The 25870-nt window shown below is 37.4% G+C and overlaps 1 protein-coding gene and 1 long non-coding RNA gene across 4 annotated transcripts in view; one reads left to right on the top strand and one right to left on the bottom strand.

Annotated features, from left to right (window-relative positions):
* The window catches only part of LOC149534953 (uncharacterized), a 228990-nt gene that overhangs the window by 123666 nt on the left and 79454 nt on the right, over positions 1 to 25870 (top strand). The window lies entirely within an intron of this gene.
* The window catches only part of LOC149534954 (uncharacterized), a 213763-nt gene that overhangs the window by 122751 nt on the left and 65142 nt on the right, over positions 1 to 25870 (bottom strand). For all 3 annotated transcript variants that reach the window (XM_089804695.1, XM_089804696.1, XM_089804697.1), the window contains exons 3-6: positions 7463 to 7481; positions 7237 to 7350; positions 6932 to 7146; positions 6741 to 6838 (exon numbers count right to left, since the gene is read on the bottom strand). In XM_089804695.1, the coding sequence (XP_089660821.1) occupies positions 6741 to 6838; positions 6932 to 7146; positions 7237 to 7350; positions 7463 to 7481 (446 nt within the window). The remainder of the gene's footprint in view (positions 1 to 6740; positions 6839 to 6931; positions 7147 to 7236; positions 7351 to 7462; positions 7482 to 25870) is intronic.

The following is a 25870-nucleotide window of genomic DNA, read 5'->3' as shown; positions in this document are numbered from 1 at the left end:
AAGTCTCAACACATGAAAGACATTATGTACTCGATTGGCTTCCGAAAGCTCAATCTCATAGGCAACCTCACCCACTTTGCGAATCACTCTGTAGGGTCCATAAAACCTAGGCTTCAGCTTCTCGGCTCTGCTCTTCTTGAGCGACAACTGTCTATATGGCTGTAGCCTTAAGTAGACCATATCCCCTACCTCAAAACTGCACTCTACCCTGTGCTGATCAATATACAACTTATGTTGATTCTGAGCCTATTGTATTTTCTCCTTGAGCACTTTCAAGATATCTTGACTATCTTGCAATAAGTCTTTCATTTTGGGCACTCTGTTGTCCCCCAAAACTAAATCAATAAAGCTATGTGCTTCATAAACATGTAGTGTCATGAAAAAAGTCATCTTGATGGACATATGATAAGTGGTACTATAATAGTACTCTCCCATATGCAGCCATCTAACCCAAGCTCTCTGTCATGCACTCACATAGTTTCTCAAATATCCCTCCACCCATTTTCACAATCTCCATCTACCCACTTGTCTACAGCTGGTAACTAGTGTTAGGTGTAAGATTTGTACCACACAACCTAAACAATTCCTGCCAAGAAACACTCATAAATTTACTATCCCGGTCACTGACTATGAATCTAGGCAGCTCATGTAATCTGAATATCTCTCTAAAGAAAAGATCTACCACCTATGTTGCTGTATAAATGGATGGAATAGCAAAGAAGTGAGCAAATTTCATCAAGCGGTCTACCACGACATTGATGCAATCTCTCCCTTGCACTCGTGGTAACCCAACGATGAAATCCATCGAAACACTTCCCATTTCCCCTCGGGAATAGGAAAGGGCTGAAGCAATCCTGCGGGAAAAGTGTGCTCTCCCTTATTTTGCTAACACACCTCGCACTCTCTGAATCTCTCTTAAGAAAAGGTTTGCCACCTGTGCTGCTGTGTAAGTGGATGTTAGAGCAAAGAAGCAAGTGAATTTCATCAAGCGATCTACTACCACAGATGCAATCTCTCCCTTGCACTCATGGTAACCCAGTGATGAAATCCATTGAAATACTTCCCCATTTCCTCTGGGGAAAAGGCAAGGGCTGAAGCAATCTTGCGAGAAAAGTGTGCTCTCACTTATTTTGCTGACACACCACACACACTCGCACATATCTCTACACATCATCCTTGAGTCCCCTTCAGGTGAATCTCTCACGGATCTGCCAATAATTTTTGAAGACCCCAGTTTCCAGTTGTGGGCGCATTATGAAATGCCCTCCAGATCTCTTCTCTAAACTATGATGTAGGAATCAAATAAATCCTGTCCTAAAATCTAATTAACCTATCCAAAACCGCATACCTATCATCCTGACACGTGCCCGCAACTATCCCAGAAGCCCAATCATCTCCTACATACTCCGCTAAAATACAATCTCTCCAATCTCCTGAAATTTCTGCTAGAGCACATAAGTTAGGTCTCCGAGATAAAGCATCAGCCATCACATTTTTCTTACCTTTGACAAACTCCATGACAAAGTCATAGGCTTGCAATTTGGTAACCCATTTCTGCAGTCGGTCATTAAATCACGTTGGCCCATGAAGTGTTTAATACTATTGTGATTAGTCCTGATCACAAAACACCCACCTACCAAATAAGATCAGAATTTGGCCAATGCATGCATTATGGCCAACATTTTCCTCTCGTAGATAGAATAGCTCCTCTTAACTCCTCAGAGCTTCCTACTCTCGAATGCAATGGGGTATTTCTCTTGCATCAATAATGCCCCTATCCCATCTCCTGAAGTATCACACTCAAGCTCAAATGGTTTCATAAAATCCGATAAGCTCTAGTCAGACAAGATGACATTACCTGTTTAAAGTGGTCAAAACATCTCTGTGCTGCCTCTGTCTATGTGAAGGCTCCTTTCTTGGTGAGATTTGTCAAAGGTATGGCAATCTGTGAGAATCCCCTAACAAACCTCCTAAAAAAATCACATAAACCAATGAACCCCTTAAGTTGTGTAAGGTTTGTGGGAGTAGGCCAATCCACAACAACTCTAATCTTTTTGTGATCAACCCGACGACCATCTACACTAATGATATGCTCAAGATAAAGGAGCTCAGTCATGCCAAACTCGCATTTTGATTCCTTGGCATACAATGACTTCCTATCCAGGATAGATAACACCTCCTCCAAATACTGCAAGTGCTCCTCCTAGGCCTTACTAAAGACCAAGATGTCATCAAAAAAGTTCAAGACGAATCTCCTCAACTGCCCCCTAAACACCCGGTTCATACAACTCTGAAATGTGGCGGGTGCATTGGTTAGCCAAAATGGCATAACCATAAACTCGAAGTGGCCATAGTGACATCGGAATGTTGTCTTCTCAATGTCCTTTGCTCTCATCCTGATCTGGTGGTATTCGGATCGTAAATCAATTTTGGTGAAGCGTGCACCATGCAACTCATCAATCAGCTCATCAATCCTAGGAATAGGATACTTGTTTTTAATTGTTTGCTTATTCAGTGCCCTGTAATCAATGCACATGTGCATCGTCCCATCCTTCTTCTACACTAGAACCACTGCTAAAGAAAAAGGGTTTTTGCTAAGCCTAATGTGCTCCATCACCGATAGCTCCTTAATTGCCTTCTCTATCTCATCCTTGTGCTTCTTAGGATGACAATAGCGAGTAATCATGACCGTTTGGCTCCCTCCTCTAGCTCAATTACATGCTCTATCCCCCTGTCAGGAGGAACCCCATACAAAATATCACCAAATACTTTGGCGTTCCTGTCAAGTATCTCCTGGATATCTAGTGGATGATTCTTTACCTATGGCTCCTATGGAGCTGGCATAATGAAACATTATGAGGCCCACTCTATGTCATTATGCCAAAAAAGTCTCTGCATTCTCCTCAAGAAGACTACTCTACAGCTCCCATCTGAAAGTCCTTTGAGTACAACAGTTATGCCCTCATGTTGGAATCTCATCTCCAATTTTGCTAGGTTGAGTGTGAACTCAACTAGCGAGGCCATCCATGTCATGCCAAGGATGACATCATAGTCTCCCATGTATACTACATAGAACTCATCCTCCAACTCATAGCCATCTCCAAACTTGATGTGAAGATTAGATATCTTCCAAGTGCATAATAATTTGTCACCATTAGCTACCATGACTCTAAACCCAGCATGCCCCTTGGTCTGTAAACCTCTCGTGGCTAACAACCATGCATTAATGAAGTTATGTGTAGCCCCAGCATCAATGAGAGAGATCACTTTCTGCCCCTAGATAGTACCCCTAACCCTAAATGTGATCGCCTTTTGAGTCCTCGTCAATCATGCCAACGACCTATCATCCTTAGGAGCGTTGCTCCCCTTTGGAGTGCTACTTTCATCCAAATCAGAGTGTTGATCCTCCCCCTTTGATTGTGACTCCTCTGCTGAAAAATACTCCATTTGATTTGCCTTAGTCTTGGGAGGGCACTTATGAGATAAGTCCCAAGGCTCTCTACAATGAAAACACAACCTCTTCCTCCTCAACTCATTCATGGTGTCATTATCCAACTTCCTATTATCCCCTTTTGGTTGTGCATCTTGGTAAAAAGGCTTTTGTCCTTAACCTTATCCTTCTTCGTATGTGAATCCCTAGGCTGAAATCTACTCTTAAAAGAGGAAGGTGCTAAGTCACAAGCCTTCTTAGTAGCCTCCTATAATGTAGTTGGGTCATGTTCCTCGACCCAACCCTTTAAGGGATCCGAGAGTCCGTCCATAAACAGCACTACTAATCTCCTCTCTAAAATATTTGTAACCAACACAGCGAACCTCTAAAATTCACTTATAAACTGTAACTCGGAATCTTTGGTATCAAATCTCTCTATGAGTCTCTCAGTGAACTCCTCATAAGATGTGATCTGATTATGCCCCAAGGTTGCCATGTCATGGTGCCACCACTCATGCACTGGACCATCCAAATGAATAGCCACATACTTGATAGCATCCTCCTCAATCATAGGATTCAGCTGGAAGTATGTATCTACCTTTTGCACCCAAGCTTGTGCAGTCATCTTCCCTCAAGCATCATAATAAGGTAAAGAAAGTTTTCCATTTTCTTTCTAAGCTCAAAGTTTTGAATTCTCCCTCCTGCTCTAGGCATGTGTCATCCTCAAGTCCATATAATCTCTAAGGGAAATATCTTCCTAAATCTCCAATTCACTAGCCTCCCAGTCCTTTCTGAACTGACCCTGTAACTCGATAATCTGAGGTTCGTTTACTGGTTGAACCGAATCTTTGGGTGGGAAGGTGGGTAGAAGAGGTCTCGAGCTTGCTGTCCAAGCTAGGCGTGCAACATGTCTAAAGTTATCAGCCTCATTTCCATTGTTGCCATGTTCGTTATTATTACCATTAATGTTATTCTCAGGACCATTGTTGTTGCCTCAGCCTCCATTATTATCATTGCCCCCATTTCCATTGTTTGCATCACCTAGATTATAATTGATGCCCATCTATCTAGCCATAAGCTGTAACATCATATCCATTTGCCTATTATGCTCCTATAGCATACGCTGCCCGTCCTCTAATGTCCCCAGTAACCGTCTAAACATTACCTCCTCCTAATTTGGACCGGCATTCCTGCCTCCGACTAGTCCTGTATTCCTGTCATCTTGGTCACCCATACTACTTTCTTGTTCAAAGAATATCTCTTCTGTGTCTGTATGACTGGATTCTATGTCCACCTGCACGGATAAACTAGACTGCTCGCTCTATGAGTCTGAATCTTTGTTGCCTTGCTCTGGTATGGTAGAAGTTAATGGCCTTTGTTGCATGCTCAAACATACATTCTTAACCTGTTTTATTTCTGACTTCAGTGTTTTGACATTTCATCAAACAGTTTTCCCTCCATCCAGCTGTTCCAAATTCCCTGTAAAGCCTCCATAGGATGGCAAGACTTAAAGGCTCTAATACCACTAAAATAACCACCCCTTTTCTTCTTTTTTTGAGGAGACTTGCAAACTACTAAGTATTATCAATCAGAGTGCTATTTTTAACATGGCATTTTGACAAAAACTTAGCAAACATACAACAATAAATACGCAAAGTCTAGAACCTCCCTATTTGCTGATAAAATATTGATTTTGCAATAAAAATGTTTACATACAGTTGCCTTATAGGCTGCAGCAAAAATTTAGACTGGTATTTAACAATTACAATGCCTAAAATGAATAGTATGCTGGAAGGAACCTGGAAGTAAATGTTGTAGTGATCTGCAGATGAAATGACAGCGTCCCAACCTTTAACCGGCGAGAGCGGACAAGAAACTCAATGCAACACTATTCGTGCACTATAGCAGCACTATTCACGGCACGGTAGCAAAATCACTATTCATGGTACTGTAGCAAAACGCTATTCACGCGCACTATAGCAAAAAACACTATTCACAGTATTGTAGCAAAAATACTATTAACGCGCACTATAGCAATAACACTATGCACGTGCACTGTAGCAAACACTATTCATGGCTGCATGACCTGAACTTCAAAGCTCTTAAATTATGTGTGAAATCACCAATAAATCCCATTGTGTTTCCTGAATGAAAACACCCAATAATCCTCCTAACTATGCCTTTCAACAGCAAAGAGAATGCTAGCAAAGAGAGATTTCATCCTCCAAGCTCAACAATTAGATTTCCCAGAAAACCAATAGCATAATAGTAATATCATCCAAGCAACCCCAACTCATTCCAGCCAAGAGAATATAAAGTCCTCCAAGAAGTCGACTTCATTTGCATAAGCAATGTGGGATAAATAAGAAACACCTTTTTAAAACAGCTTTATAATAAAGTGACTTAATTAACAAGTCTCTTATTTAATTATCACTTTATAATAAAGTAAATTAACTTTGGCATTAAAATCATATAAGAGTCGAACCCAGAATACCATGTATGATAGCTCGTCGAAAAGAGCTCAACCAAATCCACCAAGCTGAACACTACAAATTTCCATATCACTTGACTCCCACTGATTTACTAAAAATAGCAACTCCTAAAAATACTGCCAAATGAGCTCCCTAATCACTTCATTAAACTATGGAAGCTCCTGTCATAGGCTAATCTATTGACCCTGATGGTCACATTAAGTAGGGGACATTACACAACGAAGGGTCCTTGTTGAATTTGTCAATGAGTCTCCTAGTAATCTTTGCATGAGAGGTAATTTGATCATGTTCTTTCTAAATCAAATGTAGTTCTATAATATGAATTAATACATGTTTCTAAATTACATGTAGCCTTTGTCACGTTATTTCTATGTGCTCTTGCATTGAGTTTTCAGTTTCCATATTTGGGCTGTATGAACTGATGATCTTTCATCAGACCCTTTATCCATGAATGCATCATATTGTCAAGCCCACGCAAAAAATACATCTGCCTTTGTTCTGTCAGAGATTGTACCATACAGATCAATATGAATCTGTAAGTTACTTTAAATTTCTATATCTTTTTTTGATTTTGAAGGAAGAAATTCTTCCTTTATTGCCTTTTTTATTAGTGTCCTTAAAATAAAAATCAGAAATATACATCAATTAAAATAAAATGCAGTTCAAATCTTGGACCACTTTTGTTTGGATCGAATAAGTAATTAATTTGGACAATGCTTTAATGTGTGATTTCATTTCAAATCTAAGAATTGAACCAACAAATGCATGCCAAAGTTCAGATTGAGGATCTGAGCACAATGAGGATGCAAGAAAATGACCTCATTAAACTTTCCAGTGTTTCTGTTGCTTCCTTGTCAAGGTTGAAACAAAGAGCTTCATCCTGTAAGAAGCTTGGATTTTCTTTGGCCTGATTTTCCTGCAAATTACCCAAGATATGATTATGTAGTTATGATGCAGGACAAATACAAATGAACTGGCTCATATAATACTGTCAATTTTTCTCACTCACTAGCATAGCAACTGCTGTATGCAGATTAACAGGAATAAAGTCTTCCTCAGATAATACTCTATCTTTCCCATTTTCTGGAGCAATATTGCCATATTGCTTACATTTTCCTTGCAAATTCTCAAAATAGGGTCCATATGTTTTGAGATAAAATTCATAGACTTCACAGCAAAAGAATGAGTCTTGCCTGCATTCCAGATCCCAGCTTTTCCTAGATGCTACAAAAAGTTTAAAAAGATCAAATGCTGTAGTGAACATTGAAACCTTGCAAAAAAATTAACCAAACACCAGACTGCTGCTCTGAATACCAGAGTTTTCAGGCTTCTCCTCTCCAAAATTTCCTGCACCATCCAACTGACCCTTTATGTGTGATGATCCCTTGTAATGTCTGAGAGCCTCTGAAGTATTCTTTGCTAAATTTTCTGGAAACCAGATTATGATATTAGACCTATCACTTCTCTGGTTCTTGCAACTAGAGATAAAGCTGATAAAACCAAAGCCATGAAACATTGACCCCATTTTTTTCAGCCATACCCTTCATTGTCTTTATTAGCTGCAGACATGAGAGGAGGATAAATATGTTTTATAAATCATCCAAACAGAATATAAATTCAGAAATACAGTCAGAGCTGCCAGAAATATCAAATTAATATATTATCATGAGAATCTTACAATTCAAAACTTCATTATGGTTGATGAAAAGTTCTCTTTTTACAATATTGGTTTATTTGTTCTTGGATCGATGTCAATGTACTAAAAGCATCAATACAATGTAAAGCAAAATGGCAATATTGAGAATCATTAATTTAAAGTAGAAATATATTTTGGTTACAGTCCAACAGCTACAGTAGTGCTGATTTAAGAAAAACTATAATTCCATACTTCAATACAGTCTTGCCGCTTCAGATGAGAAGGATTCATTATATACTACTCTTTAAGCTCTTAGACTTTCTTGGGTTTGGTACTTGAACATTTCATATACCATACCTGTTTCATGTTTTTGACCAAGCTGACTTTGACAGGCGATTTCAGAATTTTTTGAAGTTGTGTTTTTTTCAGCTTCAGTTTTGTAGTTCTTTTAAATTTTTTTGGTTTTTTTAAATTCTGAAACAATGATTGCAATGCTGATAAATAAAATGTTGACTCTAATCCTAAGAAAATCACTAATTCTGAAGAAACATTAACTTAAATTAAAATCAGAGAATTCTGGAAATTTCTGAATATTATCAACACATAGATGGCATACCAGGGAATACTTCAGATTTATTTGTTTGGCCCCAAGATGGTTTGTTCATGCCCAGAATTATCGAAATCAGTTGCAGAAGTTTGAAAGTTTGGCTGAAAATTGTCTAACAGCTGAGTGTGACCACCCACGGCACTTGCTGGAGGTGTTATTTTGTTGCCTGGAAGATGCACAGTCACGTAATGTGCTCCAGACTTGCTTATAGTTTTTACTGCACTCCCATTTCCCTATTCAATCTGCGTATACTATTGGCGATTTTCACTAAGAAGCTGCCTGATTATTTACTTATGTTTCTTGCTGTTATTTGCTGAATTGATTTGCCACATGTCCACCTGCAGGCACTAGATCAATTGCTGATGATGTACAGTTGAGCTGGACTCCCTGGAAGCTCAAACACCCCAATTTTATCACTGTCAACAACTCTGAATCACCCGATCTGCTACAGCAGGCGTTTTTTCTTAAAAATTTTGCCTGGTAATTCTGAAAGCCATGTCTAACCAAGATCTGGTAATGATTATGCTACAGAAAGTGCAGCTAACCACTAATATGTAGAAGATTGATCCTCAAAATCCTCCAATCAGAAGTTACTGATGTGATTTTTGCCCCAATAAAAATCTGATCCAATGATTTTTCTTCCTTTCCAAATGAAATCTATCTGATCTATGCAACTAGAAACCCTTGGATGCTGTTTCACACCTACAGGTCATCAAACTTCTGGGAGTTTATGTTCTTAGAAGCTGAAAATGGCTGAAAACCCTTCAAGAAAAATCTTAGTCCCAAAAGACTTCTAGATGCCAAAAAGAACCTCCAAAACTTCATTTTATGCCTTTTCAATTTTCCCTCCAAGAGCGATTTCGAATTAGGGTTTCTTTTTCCACCTTTTTGACACAAACTAATGTTCTATTATATTTTTACCCCCTCTTAGACATTACTTCATAAGGGGTCATTATTCATTACAAACTTGGCCCCCTCTTACGTTTTCACTTAACTTGATACCTAGGGACTTGGGCCCAATATTACAAAACTTTATTATATAATACTTGATTATAAATAATCACTTCTTTTTTATTAAAACCAACTTAGGAAATACTCCAAGTTGTCGGTTTGGGTTTGGTTCCAAGATCGAAGTTGCCGGTTTGGCCAAGTTCGTCAAAATTTTGGAAAGGGATTTGGGTCCATTTCGGTTCATTAGTACAAAAACATGTAAAAATTTTAAATATATATATATATAGACACACACATATTTATGAAGCATGGGTTAAAATTAGAATGTAGAATAGTAGTATAAACACATTTAAGCAACATAAATAGTTAAACTTGTAATCATAGTGATCATACCATCATATAATTCAATCAATTTCAACATCAAAGATTCAAAACATTTGACAAGATACCCTGTTTGGAAGCATAAAATGACAATGACAAGCCACCAAAAGCAATGCATAACAACTTGTAGGGTTGTGGATGCCAAAAAACATTTAACTTTTCCCCAAAAAAGCACTTTTCAGCCTTCCACAAGGCCCAATTCACTACGGGTTCGAACTTTTTGGTGCTGGTTTTGCCCGAGTTCGAACCTGCAAGGCAAAAACAATACCCTGGTCGAACCAAGTCCAAACCATACCAGAACTGCAAACCGGTTCGAACTTTTCCTGGTGCAAAGGGGGGGGGGACAAGGTACCCATGCAACTTCTAGGCTCGTACCCGTCCCAAGGACGAAACGGGGACGGATTTTTGCCATCTCCCAAAGCTGTCCCCTTCTTGCCAAATTCAGGAACGTCCCCAAAATGGCAAAAAAATTCGGGCAAGAAACTTCGGGATAGTCAGCAGAACTAGGGATGGCTTTGAGCTGCCCCCTTTTTTCCAGCTAGTCGGGTAAAGGCAAAACGGTAAATTTTGCTTTTTGTGTGGGTCCGTAGTTGTCTTAAAGACATAATAAAAATGTGCAAACTATATTTGCCCATTAAAAAACTACAACACTAACTCTTCTGCTCATTTTAAGATATGATGTACTTGCTAAGAAGGAGAAAAAAACATAGAGCAACAGTGGTAGCAGCAGTGAGGAAAGATTGCATTTAGTTTTTCTATTTACTACTTACTATTTTAGTTGCACTTCTCTTTATTCCATTCTGATTTCATGCATAATATAGGATATTCCATTCTGATTTCACGTATGTATGTGATATCTTATAATGGAGGTACTTAGTATTTGTCATTTGATAATTTTCCATGTATTGATCTTCTAAATTGTCTATGGTGAATCATTTACCAATGTTATGATATGCATACTTGAATTTTGTCTCTCTATATAGAAGAATTCCCTATGTTTTTATTGTCGTCCCCTAAGGTCTCGTCCCCTAAATTTTGGCTTTGACTCGTCCCCATACCGAAAACACATCCCCATCCCCTAAAACATCCCCATCCCAGAAACTCCGTGGAGCATAGGGAAATACTTAAGAATTATTTTCAATTTATTCATAACTCACTCATCCGAATCACAAATTGTATTTTGTTTGAAGGTCCCTATCCATTGATGTTGCCTAACCGTGGTGAGCTAGCTGACAGTTCTGCCCTAAAATTTAGGAGCGCTCCTGGAAAATAGGAATTGTGCTATTAGTATCTAGGATGATCTCAGAGGCCCCCTAGTGTGTCCTTGCTAATTGCCAACTTATCCCTAAAAATAGGGATTCCTTCTAAAATCTAGGAAACCACCCAAGATTGGACAAGCTGCCTCTCCAAGCCTAATATGTCATCACAATCCTTAGACAAGATTTCCTATCTATCTCATTGGCTTACGGACCCCTGCCAATAGAACAATCTTGGTGGCTAAACTAACACTAAGGGAGGCATAAAAATAGGGTCATCAGACCCCTGCCCAAAGATTGTCCTCAAGCAATGTCAGTATAATCCTCAACCAATAAGCTGATCCAAACTAGAATCAAGAATGTTCCTAGGGTCCCAAATCATCCCCAAGAAGCACTTGTGAAGTCTGAAATATAGTTTTATGTAAACCATCTATTGACACACCATGTAAAACAAATGTTTTTCTTTCTTTTCTTTCCACAAAGGATCAATTTTCTTCAACATTCTTTTCAATTTAAAATGGAAAAACATGCAACAAATTGAAAATGTAAAAAGGATTTAACTACATAGGTTTAAAATGGGAAATGCACAACAAATTAAGAGCACTAAAAACTAATAAAAACGAGGAATTCTTATTGTGTAATATCTCCATTTTTTAGCAGGTTTCTGCAGATGGCTTGGTTATTTCATCATTGCAACCCTTGTGAGATGACAGCGGGATTTGAGAGTCTCAGTTGTGGACTTGCTATTTTTAGCTAAGATACCAATGCACCTGCCTAGCCCTGGGATGTAGAAGCAGATGCTTGCAGAAGCCAATACAAGAGTGGTTGCTCTCTGGTGAGCACAACATGCATTGTTGTAGAGTTCACACGGTTTGCAGAAGTATAGTGTCTGTATGTATTTTATAATCTGAAGTGGCTGCTTGATAATCTTTCCCAAGCTATTTGATAATACATGAAATGTAATCTTCTCACAATCGCAGCTCCTCTCGCCATGGCCTTCCTACCTCTAGCAGCCTCATCTCTACTATTGCTCCTACTTGTGGCGACACCCTCTAGGTCCTTAATTTCAGTCTATGCAGCATCCCAATGGCTGGTTCTCTCCCTCTTTCCTTTTCAGCACCAGATTTGGGGATGTTGGACGACCATGCCATTGGCTTAGGTTTTGCAACACTTAGAACAGGGGGTGATTACCACAGCATGGTTGGGGGCACCTAAACCTCCATTTACTTATGCATTATTGATCTCTTTGTTGCCCTGCTGCACACAGGTTTTGGCCTGATCAGATGGAGTTTTTGGTAGGCATATGTAGACAATTGAGGTCTCAAATGTGACTCCCCATTTGGGAAAGATTATCAAAGAGCCACTTCTTGTGCCTATATTTTATAATTATAATCTTATTGAGTATATGAATTGTATTGGGGAAGTTACAAGCTATATACACACACACACATATATTCACATGCCGCATCCCCCCCCCCCCCCCCTCTCCCCCCAAAAAAAAATCCCGTATCCGGCACCCGCTTGTGAATCTGCATCCAAATTGGTAACATAGATTTTTAGCAAGTCTATTTTGGGAAGTTGCCATATTTGGCCGTGAAGTTGGTGGTGCTGGCAGTTGGTCATCACCTACATTGGATGGAATTATTTATTGATGGGTTCATATTTATTTATTAACTAACAATGATTTATTATTATTAGGGCACTTCATATTATTTAATCTTATAAAATGGAATTGTGAAGATGAAGCTTCTTAAGTGAGAAGTGCAATGAGTAAGCTATGTGCCGAATTGCAATATAAATATGAGCCCATTTGGAGAGAAAAGCATCCAATTTGTCTATTTGCTTTTGTTGACTTGTGAGAGTTTCTGAGTTTGGTGTTTTCAAGTCCCTTGCTGAGGTATAAGGGTTTGAAGCTGGATTGAGCATTTAATCCATAGCTGAGGTATTGTGGATTAAATTCTGAGATTTATTAGTCTTTCATTGCCGTTTCTTCTGTGGCTAGGAAAATTAATGAATGTTGAAGTTATTCGTATTCTGCATTTATAAATTGGGGAGTTGTTTTAAGGAACTTGGTGATTGTTTGTGAGGTGATTTGTACTACTGTCGGGCGTGAGTTTATCTCAGCATCTTAACACCATTACCTGGAAGTAGTTAATAATAAAATTCTGAAATGTGACTGCAATCTTATATCTGCAAGTTGGGACACTTGGCTCTGTCATGTGAGCAAGTGACATTTCTGATTATGAAATGCCATTTCCTTGTTGCGATTTGGGAAATTGCAGCTTGGTACTTGAATATCTACATCTGAATGCTGCTATATTATCATTCTAGGCGAGATTACATTCTGGCAACTGAAGCAACTGTGTCTGGACGTTAGATACCAACGATTCTGGCTGTGGCATTACATTTTGCTACTTTAGGGTGAGCCATTACTGTAACGTGCTGTTGTATGGAATCTCTAATCGGGTGACGTCTAGGCAGGGGGTTTGGTGATCAAGATCTGAATTTGGCACCTGCTAAAAGACTACCATAGGATGCAGATTTTCCTCGTTCTTCTTTCCATTACTGTGGCATTAATGTGCAGCATATAGGATGCCTCACAACTGCACATTATCTTGATTCAGGCTGTGATATCTCTCTGCCATATCTGGTACTGCCTAGGTCTGCAAATTGACAGAAAAGTTTCTTGTCTTTCGGCATGTGCAATCCTGCAAGAGCACATGTGCTTACTTCACAATTGGGACACACTGTGGCAGCCATTAGGAGCATACTGGACAGTGAGAGGACTGAATCTATATGTTCTGCTACTAGCATGTCAACTATCAGGTTCATTCCATTTGATCAAGTTAGACTTTAGTAGTGGAATTGTAGCTGGAGTTGGGAATTAATTGCATTATGAAATAAAATTTGCAAACTAATACTGCATCATATTTGGTTATTAGTATGACATGTTATATTTGCTTTCATATTTCCCACATGTCTGATTTTGACATCCTAAAATAAGTAAAGAATCATAAATTTGCAAACATTCAAAAACATCTATCTTCAGTTGCTGGTGAGAGAAAGTTGGGTTACTACAATGATATCCAACCTTGCCTGCAAAGTATTTGACAAAATGTCAAACAACTGAAATTGTAAAAGAATTTAGTGTTTGTCAAGATTATAACCAGTTGGTGTTATTACATATTGCTATTCCATGCCAAATTAAGCACATAGAAAGGGAAACAAAGTCCAAATCATTGTAGGAAAACTCAGTGAGTACTTAGATTATTCACCACAACCCACGAGTTTTCCAGCTCAAAATGTTGAGTTAGGGTGTGTCAAGCCAAGTAACTTGACATGTTTTCCTCATGAATCAACCGTGATTTTTATTGTCACAAGTATTTTGCACAGACTTACATAGAGACAAATTAAAACAGATTCCATGCAACTTTTAATATTTCACTTTAGTTTTGGCATTTTTTGCTATTATATTCCCCAACAAAATACGTCTTTGGTGTCCATATGATGAAAACACATTGAAAGGAAGTGACCAGAAGGAGATTTTAAGGCACCTACAAATATTCCACCTGAGATCTAAAAAAAATGAAAAAGATTAAAGGTTGAGGAAAATTATTCTATCTCTAAACTAGACCTATGAGCCTCTGGAAACGAGACTACAAAAAATGGAATCTGAAACCTATCCTTGCTTCGCCAAATTCAACAATTGCACAAGAACAATGCAATCTTCTAAGGTATTCTAAGATTTTTCACATCACAAATATTCACCAGCATTCAAACAAAGAATACAGTAATGGAAGCTAAGTTTCTTATCACAAGTTCAAACTAACTTTGTACAAAGGTTGAAATCATCCAGCTATCAAAAGTATGAACATATTGATTCCATAATTAACATTCTTATCAAATACTTCATTTCATTTAGCAACTTAGAAATAAAAAATCAACTCTGAGTGAGAGACAAGAAACCATGCAACTTGCAAAAGATGTTAAATTCACCAACAATCAAACAATGAATTTACTTAAGTGTTTTCTGTAACAAACTCTCCAAATCTCTCTTCCAAATGAAATACGAGGAGTTCAAAAACAAACAAATGGCTGTCATGACCCTCTAATGCTAGCCTTTACAACTCTTATAGGCATATATATAAATTATTTGACAAATGTACTAATGTATGATATTCTTGTATTTGAACATCATTTATTATGGTTCTTAACAATATTTATTTAATTATTTAATCATTCCGAGATAAACTATTTTGATTATTTTGTGATGAATTAGACTATTCTCTTTCATTATCTAGATTTTCAATTAAAGTTCATTTTTTAAAATTCATCATACATTATTGTAGTTTAGTGGATTCTAATGTATTTCTCTATTTGTCCATCTCCTTTAACGGTAATTATTAAAAATCAAATCAAGATAAAATTATTTTATGTGTTGCCTTTATTTTAAAAATCCTATTATTTTCCAAATGACTTTATTAAGAGAGTTATAATACGAAGCTAAGGTTTCAAATAAATCGTCAAAGAATTAATAATAATGATACAAGGGATTTGAGATAAGGGAAACATTAATAAGTAAATTAATATAATTCTTAATAAAATAAATATTAACAATATAAGTAAAAGGAACCTAGCACAAATAAATAATAAACATAATCACTTAAAAAACCATCATAACTACAGGGAACGTATTTATAACTATAAGAGATGTTCATATAAATGATCAAATAGTCTAAAACGACAAATACAATAAGCATATAGCTAAGAAAAAAAAACATTTTTCCAAAAGTCCCTTCTTCATTATCAAAATCAAAAGAGTACTTGTTGGGTTGCAAAAATTGGTAGAGTTTTCTCACTTCACAAGTTTAATAACTTTTATAGGCACCAAGACTTGCCAAATTTTTGGCAAAAGCTCGTCAAGCTTATCAAGTTTTGGCCAAAAACACAGTGAGGTTTTATTAAAAACTTGGTCATAGTTTTATAACACCATTTAAAGGCAAAAAATGGCACACAACCTAAATTCATTTCTCATTTCTTCACTTGTATTTTGTTGAGCGGGGAAAATTAGTCTTCCAAACACCTGCAAATTGATTTTTATTGATTTGAAGCGAATTTGAGGTGGTTTTTGAAGAGGATGACATCAATGATTTGGAGAGGTAGGCTACGGAGGGGAATGGATTTAGTTTCTCACTAGATTGTTGACATTTTTCATTGATGTTCTTTGTAGTTAGTCTGTCTTGGTGGCACTTTTATCCAACATTTACATGTGGCTTATTTTGTTCATGAGACAAGTGGCCTATCTCAACTATCTATTTGGTTGATGTGATCTTCATCTCACCCAGTCCAAATTAGTTCAGTGATCACCCAAACTGCCACCAACATTTGTAACTACCAAACTACAGAGAGAATAATGGATTTTATAAATTGTGTTAGATGTATCTTTGCAAATTGAATTTGTGCAGTGGCATTACCCAATACAAGAATTTCTACAAGATATTTGTTGTGTCATCAATTAGTCTATTATGCCCAGACGTTGTTTGGAACTATACTAATGCATTTTTAAATGATAAATATCAACATGTGTGTTTATGGGAATTTCCTGGTCTTGGACCATTTTTGTTTTAGACTACTGCAATTAGTTCGACCTAAGCATTACGGCAAGTTCTAGCATTTGATAGTTGGGTCATTTAATGGCATTGGTTCCTTATGAACATGTTGCAGTCTCGTGCATTTTTTATTAAAGCCATTCATACTCTCTACCTACATGGTGTCCAATTGGTGTTTCTAAGAACTGGATTATCATTGCCTAACTGATAACGTGATCCTTGGGACATACCAAGAAGCAGATGATAAGCAGCTAAAGTAGGCATTGGTATTTGTTGTTGCAAATGGATAAATTTTTTATAATTAAAAGTTAGAACAATAGCCTAAAACCAAATCTTCCAAGTGGAGCAAGTGAACAAATGACAAAACATCTAGCATACTTCTGGTTTCCGGTGACAAGAAAGCATGTTTCCGAATGCAGACAAAGATAGGTGTTTTTTTTATAACGTTGATGTTCTAATTATGTATGTGTTTTTATGAATGTTGTGTAATAACGTCCACATCCAAGATGACAGTTGGACATGGTTCTAGCGTTTGAGATAACTGATAAGGCTTTGGTGTTGGCATTAAGGGTACGATTGGTATTCGAAGGTATAAAAAAGGCTAAGGAAGTTTTCATAGGAGTTTTTTTTATGAAAGAAGTAAGGGTTGTAGAAATGCGAGCATCTATCTGTCTTGAACACATGATACTGAAGCAAGAGATACGAGGCTAAGAACGGGAACATCCTTTTTCAGCTAAGTACCTTAAAGTGGGTGTCAATCAGAAGCTGTTGAAGGAGTATAATGAATATTCTATTAGGTGTTGATTAGAAGCTATTGGGTGTCAACTAGAAGTTGCTATTTGAATCCTTGCAAGTAGCTTCAAAGCAAACTTGTCCCGAGATGCAAATAACTCAAGAGCTTTCGCATTTTTCATTGCCTTCTATAAAGTAGGTGGGTTCTGTACACTCGAAAGTGTCCCACTCTAAACCCTTCTATCCAAACAATTCCATGAGTTCGGAATGCTTGGATGCCGGCTTAGAGCTCCCTATCCATGGAGTGCAAGAGAGTGTATTTCAAGTTCAAAGGCTCTCAGATGAGCCTTAGAGATACTCTTCTTACTAGTAAACCATGCAATGGGAGGTTCCAAAGACAAGATGCAAGAATGCAAATGTCCCAAGGAGTTCTTCAAGAATGCAATGCAAATGAAAATTAAGCTAGAATGAGATGCAAAGTGGAGCTATGCTAAAACATGTATGAGAGTGTTACAATACCATTATTAAGCTATGTGAGATTAAGCTACATGTAAAAATGAAAGCTAAGCTAAGATGCTATGGTATGAGAGAATGTAGACAAGAAATAGAAGTTCTCCACAAAGCTCCAAAGAAACCTGTTAGAAAACCTGCAGCATAACAATATTCAAATGAGGATGGATTGAGGGGGAAAGCTCTCTCCCTTTTAAAGTCATACGGACGGTAGAGATCAAGATGAAGATGATGGATGATCAACGGTAAAATTTGAAAAGAGGAGTGATCCATGTGCACATACAAATCAACCAATAGAATATAAGTTGACTTGTCATATAAGACAAAAGTCACAAAGCCTTTTCTTTTAATTGCAAAATAGAAAAAGGACTTTATGTGTGCACTTTAAGTGGGTTAGAAGAATGGGGTGTTTTATTTAATTAAAAGGGGGCATGTTCTTTTAATCAAATAATGAACTTAGGATAGCATAGTCAAACTATAGGTTATAATCAAATAAATTGATTATTAGCAATTTGGTCTAGGTAAATGATTAAATTAATTTAGCCAAAATGCTGAGAAGGGGGCTAATAGCCTAGATGACCATTTTTAGGTGATTACATTTGCCCCTCTTTGACTAATGTGTGATCGATCTGGGAACACATTACGTCAAAGAAAATCGAAGCCAAGTAGGCGATGATAGATATAGATGTCTAATTCCAAAGAGTGAAATGCAGAAATAGATAGCAAGTCCTGAATGCACAGCCTGATAGCAGTAGTACTGAACACTAGGAAGAGATGATGTCAGAATTCAAGAAGAATACTAACACTTAGATAAGCAGATAGAGTGAGAGCAAGTGAGAAGATCAAACAAATGCTCCTAAGCAGTGATAGAGTATTTCTGCCCCCTCGGGATCGAAATTGAAATGAGGTAAGGGGATGCAAAAACTGGCTAGAAATGAGAAAATTAGAATATAGCAATGTCCAAGATGATAGATAGATGATTAGAACCCAAGAATGACTATATAAAAAATTTGATAAAATGCCCCAGTATGGAAATGATGAAGACATGAAGAAATGAAGATGCCCCAGTGATGATTCAGAGATTAGACCTCAAAAGGTCAGCTAACTGCTCAGAAGAAAGTAGAATTTTAAAAGACAATTTTGACCATCAAGATGAACTCGAATTTGGATTTCGATCCCAAAAATGAATCTAAGATGTCAAAATTATTTAAGAGGTCAAAACTTTATATAATGTGATGACAAGATAGAAAAAGATGAAGCGAAAGATTAAGAAGGTGAAAAGACATGAACAAGAAGAAAGTAAAGAAATATATGAAAGGAGTTAGCTGATATGTCCACAAAAAGATGAAGAAAGAGAGCTCTCCCCATATGCAAGAATGCAAGACTAAGCTAGAAAATGAACCTAAAATGCAAGCTAATATGCAAAGTGGTTTACCAGCAAGAAGCGCATAACATTTAGACTCTTAATTTCATCATTGAGCATTTATTAGGGACATCATGAGATCATACAACCATCACTAGTATAACTATGAGGATATGAATATGATTGAGATCAGATAGGTATGTGGAAATCTAATCTAAGCATCAAAGACATGTAAGTCAAGATAACTACGTGATTAGATTCCCTAAGTTTAATTTAGCAAGATTACACCTGTATCAAGGCATAAGCACCAGGATAAACCCTGAGTGCGGTCTTGTAAAACAGTCAAGGATGATACATTTGTAAGTCAACGTGTTGAATAGGACCAGCATAAATGCTTACAACACTATAGACAAACAAAGTATACCCACAAGCAGAAATCAAGAAGACATGCCCCATGCCCCCAGTCTTCTAGTCAATGACATTCTCGAAAGACTATTAGGGAGGGAACACATGGCAAAGAAATCATCATAGACAGCACACAAAGTAGATAAATGTCAGCATAGCTCAGTCGTTTAAGTGTTAAAGTGCGTGTGTGTAAGTCACTTGGCCATTTCTTCTAGACTTGATTCTGATAGTGAGAAATATCACGACATCGGAGACCGTAGGTAAACTATCTGTAAAGTGTTGAAAAACACTTGATGTCAAGGTGGGGGAAGTGTTGAGAAACACTATGTTGTGAGTTGTCAAAGAAACCCTAATGCACAAGAATACCTCAATAGGCTAAGTAGCTATGCCCCCAAGATGAGGACAAGAAACAATTCCAAGCTAGGAAATGTGTAGCGAAGTGGATGATTGAGATTGATAGACACAGGTGCAAGGGTTTCAAGTAGCGCCTGTTTCCAGGTTTTCACCACTTGACAGATTTTTGTTAGGACTTTTTTCAATTTTTTTGTATTTTTAAATTTTTGATTTTTTTGGTGATACATCAAAGCACCTATTGCTAGGTTTTCACTAAGATGATCATTTTTTCAGGATATTTTCTAATTTTTAAGATTTTTTCAGCATCATATATGATTTTTTGGATTTTTTTAGAAGGTTTTAGATATCACCAGTTCTCAAGCAAGATCACATTATTTTCTCCCAATGTCTAGCAAGGTATAGGATATGATGGAGCAACGAGCCAGTGGATAAGCAAAGATGGATGAAAAAAGAGTATGAAGCAAGTGAAAGTGATCCTCAAGGACTGACTCCTCAAGAGTACCCAAGCTAGGGAAAGAGGTGAAATAGTCATATGAAGCATATTTTGGATAAGTAATGGAAGTAATGAGAAAGATAGCATGTAGGATAAGCAATGAAGCCAACAAGTGAGATAGCATGAAGTGTGTAGTCCAAAAGAGTAGCCATGTCAAGAGACCTATGAGAACCATGTTTCATTTATTATGATCAAGACCAAGGGGTCAACTAGATAGTATAGCAATGGGATAGAGCAATAAGAATAAAGCTCAAGATAGAGGCTATGAGTGAATGGGAGAGCACAATAGAAAATATGGTGGTTAAGATAGCCAATATGCAAAGATAGCTCAACATTGTCAAGATCAAAGAGAGAAGAAGGGATAGATGGATGATGGAAGAATTACACATGATGCCTGTTTGCCAGGTTTTCATCATGGTACTTATCCAAGGTGCCAAAAGAAGTAGTTTTCACCATAGGATAAATTTATTTCTCTTTACTTTTGCTACCAAGGTGCCACAAGAAGTGGTTTTCACCAAGGCACATTTTCATTTTTTCTTTTTCTTTTTTCTTTTTCTTTTTTTGAATTTTTAGAAAGAGCTCAAGCTTTGTCAATTTAGATAGTGCTCTTATAGGAAAGATAAGCCATGATAAGACAAGACCATAGAAAGGTATGCTCAAAGATGTTGATAGGGTGATGAAAGAGAAATGGTAGTAGGAAGAGTATATGGAGGATAAGAGTTCATGTATAGAATGTTAGTGTAAGCTTTAGAGGATTTCATGAGGGTAGTTGAAATATTGTACAAGATCAACATTGACACACACTTTGAAGGGTATTGGAATGATGGAGGAATCATGGATGAAATAGCTTGAGATTTAGATCTATGAGAAAGCAGAAAAGATTTGGAATAAAGTGGAGTGGAAGGCTTTGGAATATTTTTAGGAAGATTTTTGGAAGAAGATGGAATGGAAGCCTTTGGAAGCTTGAATGTCAACTTTGAAGTATTTTCAATATTCAAGTCTTTTAGAAGAGACTTGGGAATCCACATAGCTTTAGATTTTCCTCGTTCTTTGGGTGCTTGAGAGTGCCTTTGTATAATGATGGATTTAGGAACCCATATTTTCTTTGGTTTAGCTCTTTGAGTAGTGGACCTTTGCGGTCTCTTTTGTGCATTCTCCTTCTTAGTATTCACATGTTGATTAGATGGGACATAGTGATCTTTCTTTTTCAATGGATTCTTATGTTTATTCTCACTTCCAAAGGACTTGGGATTTGTGGATGAATAAGGATGATATGACTGGTTTAGATGTATAGATGGGAGAAAAGTCATCAAGGATGAGTGTCTTTGTTGATCTTGAGGTAATATAGGAGAGCTAGGGAATGAGCTATGAGTAAATGTAGGAGATGGAGGAACATAAGGCCCCAATATGGATGGAAGGTTTGAATGCTTTAGCTTAGATGGATAAGGACCAAGGATAGATTTAGAAGATGCAAAGGGATAGTGGGAAGGGATATCAATATCTTTAGAGTGAGCAACATGGTCAAAGCCATCAATAGACTCATGAGTACCTTTGATAGGAACAACATTTTTAATAGAAGCACTTGAAGCTTGAGCACAATTTTGAAGTGGATGTGGAGAAATAGAACATGAAAGGATGCTTTGATCTTGACAAGTAGCTTTGGATAGCATATGAAGAGAACTTTTCTCATAATTTTCAGTAAGCTCAAGGGAGATAATGGAAGTGGTATCTTCATCATACTTAGGAGGTGGACAAGATATAGGATACGAAGGGGTGAAATTTTGAAAGAGATGAAAGGGTGCTTGATCTTGATATTTCTTGACATTTATAGCTTTTTCTTTTTGAGAGTCCTCTTGACATGGAGCCACTTCCAAGGACAAGGGAGAATGAAGAGTGAATGGAGTAGTGTTTGGATTAGGCATAGTAGTGCATGAAGGTTGAGGATGTTTAGGATTAGTAGCATGGAAAAGGTTTGCAAGCAAGTGAAGGTTAGCTTGAGTTTTTTTTAGAGATAGCCCTTGAGGATACACATAGTGAATGTGGAAAGCATTAGCTTCTTTATTTGATGGAGGCATGTTGGAAAGATTTGAAGTGTTGGGAGATGTACGAGTGTTGGAAGAAGTGGAGGTATCAAGGAAACCATCACTAGACATAGGCTCATTAATATGATCTTGTTCAAGAAAAGTATTCTCATCACATGAATCATTAGAGGTATCAATAATTCCATTATCAATAAGATCTTGGATTTTATGTTTTAGCTCAATGCAATCCGAAGTACTATGCTCATTATGTTGATGATAAGCACAATAGATATCCAAGAATGGGTTTCCATATGAGCTAGACTTAGGTAACATGATGATCTTATTGCCAAGAAGTTTTTGCAATGTGTCATCATAAGAATGTTCCAAGGGAGTAAAAGTCCTCTCAAAAATATGTCTAGGATCTTCCTGTTGTTTCTCAAGTGAATAGAATGCATCCATGTCTTCATTATTATCTTGGTCAAAGATAGGTCCATCATGGAATTTTAGCATAGGCTCAAAGGAGGTATCACTTGCTTGTCCTCCAAAGAAGTCTTTAGATATAGAAGATGAAGACATTTGATGTCTTGAAGTAGAGCATGTAGACCTAGAAGAAGAGGATGACCTCAAAGAAGGTGACTCACATGTATGTAAAGACCTTAAGGACGATTCATGTAATGATGCAATTTTCTCCTCTAACCTTTTCTCAAGTTTAGAGTTCATTTTTGTCATGCGGTTAGAGAAATGAAGGTAAGAAAGATCATTTGTCTCTTCTAGTTCTTTGTATTGCACATATAGATCTTGAAACTCTTTAGTGACATGGAGGATATCATGATCATCTAGATTTGGTTGAGGTTTGGTAGCACAAGCTTTGAATTCCATAGTGGTAGATAGATAATCAAGCATGAAGGAGACTAGAGGAAGCTAATAGGGTGACACAAGATAACTTGATGTCCAAACTAGAGAGGTAGAGTGTTCACTTGCCAAGATATTAGAGAGAGATTAAAGCGACTTGTCAAACAATATGTCCAAGAAACTTACGACATGAATGACTCAAGTCAATAGCTAGGCAAGATGCCCAAATAGCCAAATAAATAGAGCAAGCAGGGTGACAAGTGAACAACTTTCCAACCCAAGAGTGTAGTCAAGAAATCAAGGCAACCATTTCAGCAAAAGGATAACTAGCAAGCACACATAGACCATGAAGACAAAAAGACCAAGAGCACTAAGACCAAAGAGCCACTTTAAGCATGTTCCAAAACTAGAGACATAGCAAATCAAAGTCAAATGATGAGACTCCCCTTAGCAAGCAACACAAGAAAAATGTTAAGACTTGATGCTTTGACTTGGTTGACAAAGTTTGACAATAATTGATAACATAGCAAGTTTGATGTTCAAAAGCAATTTCTTTCCAAGCAAGATAGTGACACATGGAGTATTCTTCAAACAATCAAGCAAGGGGCAAAGCAACCTTGCATGATACAAGCATATGTGACGTCTCAAAAGAATTCCCTCGAATTATCATAATGTGTATGTTCAAAAGATTTTCACTGGTATACCACATTCGAGAATAGATCAAGCAATATCTACCTAAAAGTCATGGTTCATTACTCAACAACTTGGCCCACGCTTGATGCTCCTTTGCCTCACACCAAGTGGTTTCCCACAAGAGATATTGGCTTTGTCATGGAAGTGCCATAAGCACAACCAAGGGAACACATATGGTGAGTGTAAATCTTGGGGTGATCCGGGTAGTCCACTAGGATCGATCCTTGCACCAAGAAGTTGAGCGGCTAAAAAGGGTAGTTACTAACTTAGGGTATTTAGATCGGGCTTACGTTCATAGTGTTTCTCTTGCTCCCAATTACGGGACACCTCACCTTGCGATGAGTAACCGATCTCATGATCACAAGAGTACCTTAAGCATTCTTGCCTAGTGATCTCCTTATGGTCGAAATCCCATAAGCGATCACACTAGGCGAAGACAAACACTACGTCTACCAAAGTTTTGTGTCCTTGGTAGCCTTGAGTTTATTGTGGGTTGGAAGAGCCAGGTAATCCGCTTGTCCCCACTTGGGTCGTTCCTCTCAGGTTGTCCGAGAGCAGGCCCTCTAAAGGATTCTAACTACACAAAGTGGATCAACTTTTGAAAGTCAAGATTTCTGATTCACCACAAGGGTGAAGAGCATACTCTCCTATTCCAATTGTTTTCTCCAAAACACACCAAGAAGATTTAGTTGCCTCTTACTCTTGAAACCAAATGGTAAGTCAAGATTTCTGATTCACCACAAGGGTGAAGAGCATACTCTCCTATCACCAAAAGATCCCAATTGTAGGTTTTAATGTGCCTAAAAATAAACAAATAGTATGCGTCGCACATGTAAAAGTAAAGAACAAACAAAATTGGGTTTTTATGCATTGGGCAGCCCTGCAAACAATCGTTAGTAGCCCTTGTGCATTTGAAGCTTTGACATGCATTCTTTTTATGCAATGTTTTAATTTTTTTCATAAGGATGGCAACCTGTAATCACAACTTGTTAGCACCAAAAGTTAGTGTGAAATAACATAAAAATCTACAATAAAAAGTTGTGAGTTGCCTCAAAAATCCAATTTATCTTCCAACCAAGTACATGCAAAGAAAGTGCAAGTTAATCACAAATGTTCTCATTTTTACTCTTTGGTTTTGACCTAGTCAACAAGATTGGACTTGTTTGCTATGATTTCGTATCCAAAAATAAAAATGAAAAGAAGAGACCCCTGTTAAAAATCAGAGAGCTTTCCAAAAATGCAAGAAATTTTAAAAAAGCTCTTCATTTGCGCTCTAGAGATTGATTTTGTCAAAACAGGCCAAATTTCTCAAATCAAGTTTTTGATCCTTAATATGACCTCAAAATTCAAAATACAAAGAAAGAACCCCCATTAGAATTAAAAACTCTTTTTGGAAATGTAAGTTTTTTTGAAAAAAACGCTGATGTGCGACCAGAAACGACTTTTTATGAAAAAACAAGAAAATATATTAACTTTCGCAAATAACGTCAAAATTCTCTGAAAATCGGACTGAAATATTTTGAACACATACCCAACTTGTAAAAAAAATTTCAGAACCAAACTCCAAGCGGTTTAAAGGATATGATCAAATCTTTAAACCAGCTAGATTTTTGGCCTTCAAATCAATCTACTTATGGGTTGGCCTTAAAACCAAAGTGATAATTCTACAAAAGCACTTGATTAGATCCAATATGCTGCTGTAAAAAACCAGAAATAAAAAATGAAAGCAAATGGAGCTAGAACTTGATTCAAGCCCCACGGTGGGCACCAAAAATGTACACTCGAAAGTGTCACACTCTAAACCCTTCTATCCAAACGATTCCATGAGTTTGAAATGCTTGGATGCCGACTTAGAGCTCCCTATCCACGGAGTGCAAGAGAGTATATTTCAAGAATAAGAAAGCTCTCAGATGAGCCTTAGAGATACTCTTCTTGCTAGTAAACCATGCAATGGGAGGTTCCAAAGACAAGATGCAAGAATGCAAATGTCCCAAGGAGTTCCTCAAGAATGCAATGCAACTAAAGATTAAACTAGAATGAATATGAAAAGTGCAGCTATTCTAAGCATGAATGAGAGTGTCACAA

Source organism: Cupressus sempervirens, chromosome 10, assembly GCF_028749045.1.
Source record: "Cupressus sempervirens isolate cs-2001-9-10 chromosome 10, ASM2874904v1, whole genome shotgun sequence".
Taxonomy (NCBI): domain Eukaryota; kingdom Viridiplantae; phylum Streptophyta; class Pinopsida; order Cupressales; family Cupressaceae; genus Cupressus; species Cupressus sempervirens.
The sequence above is the reverse complement of the archived record's forward strand: the minus strand, read 5'-3'. Positions and strand labels throughout refer to the sequence as shown.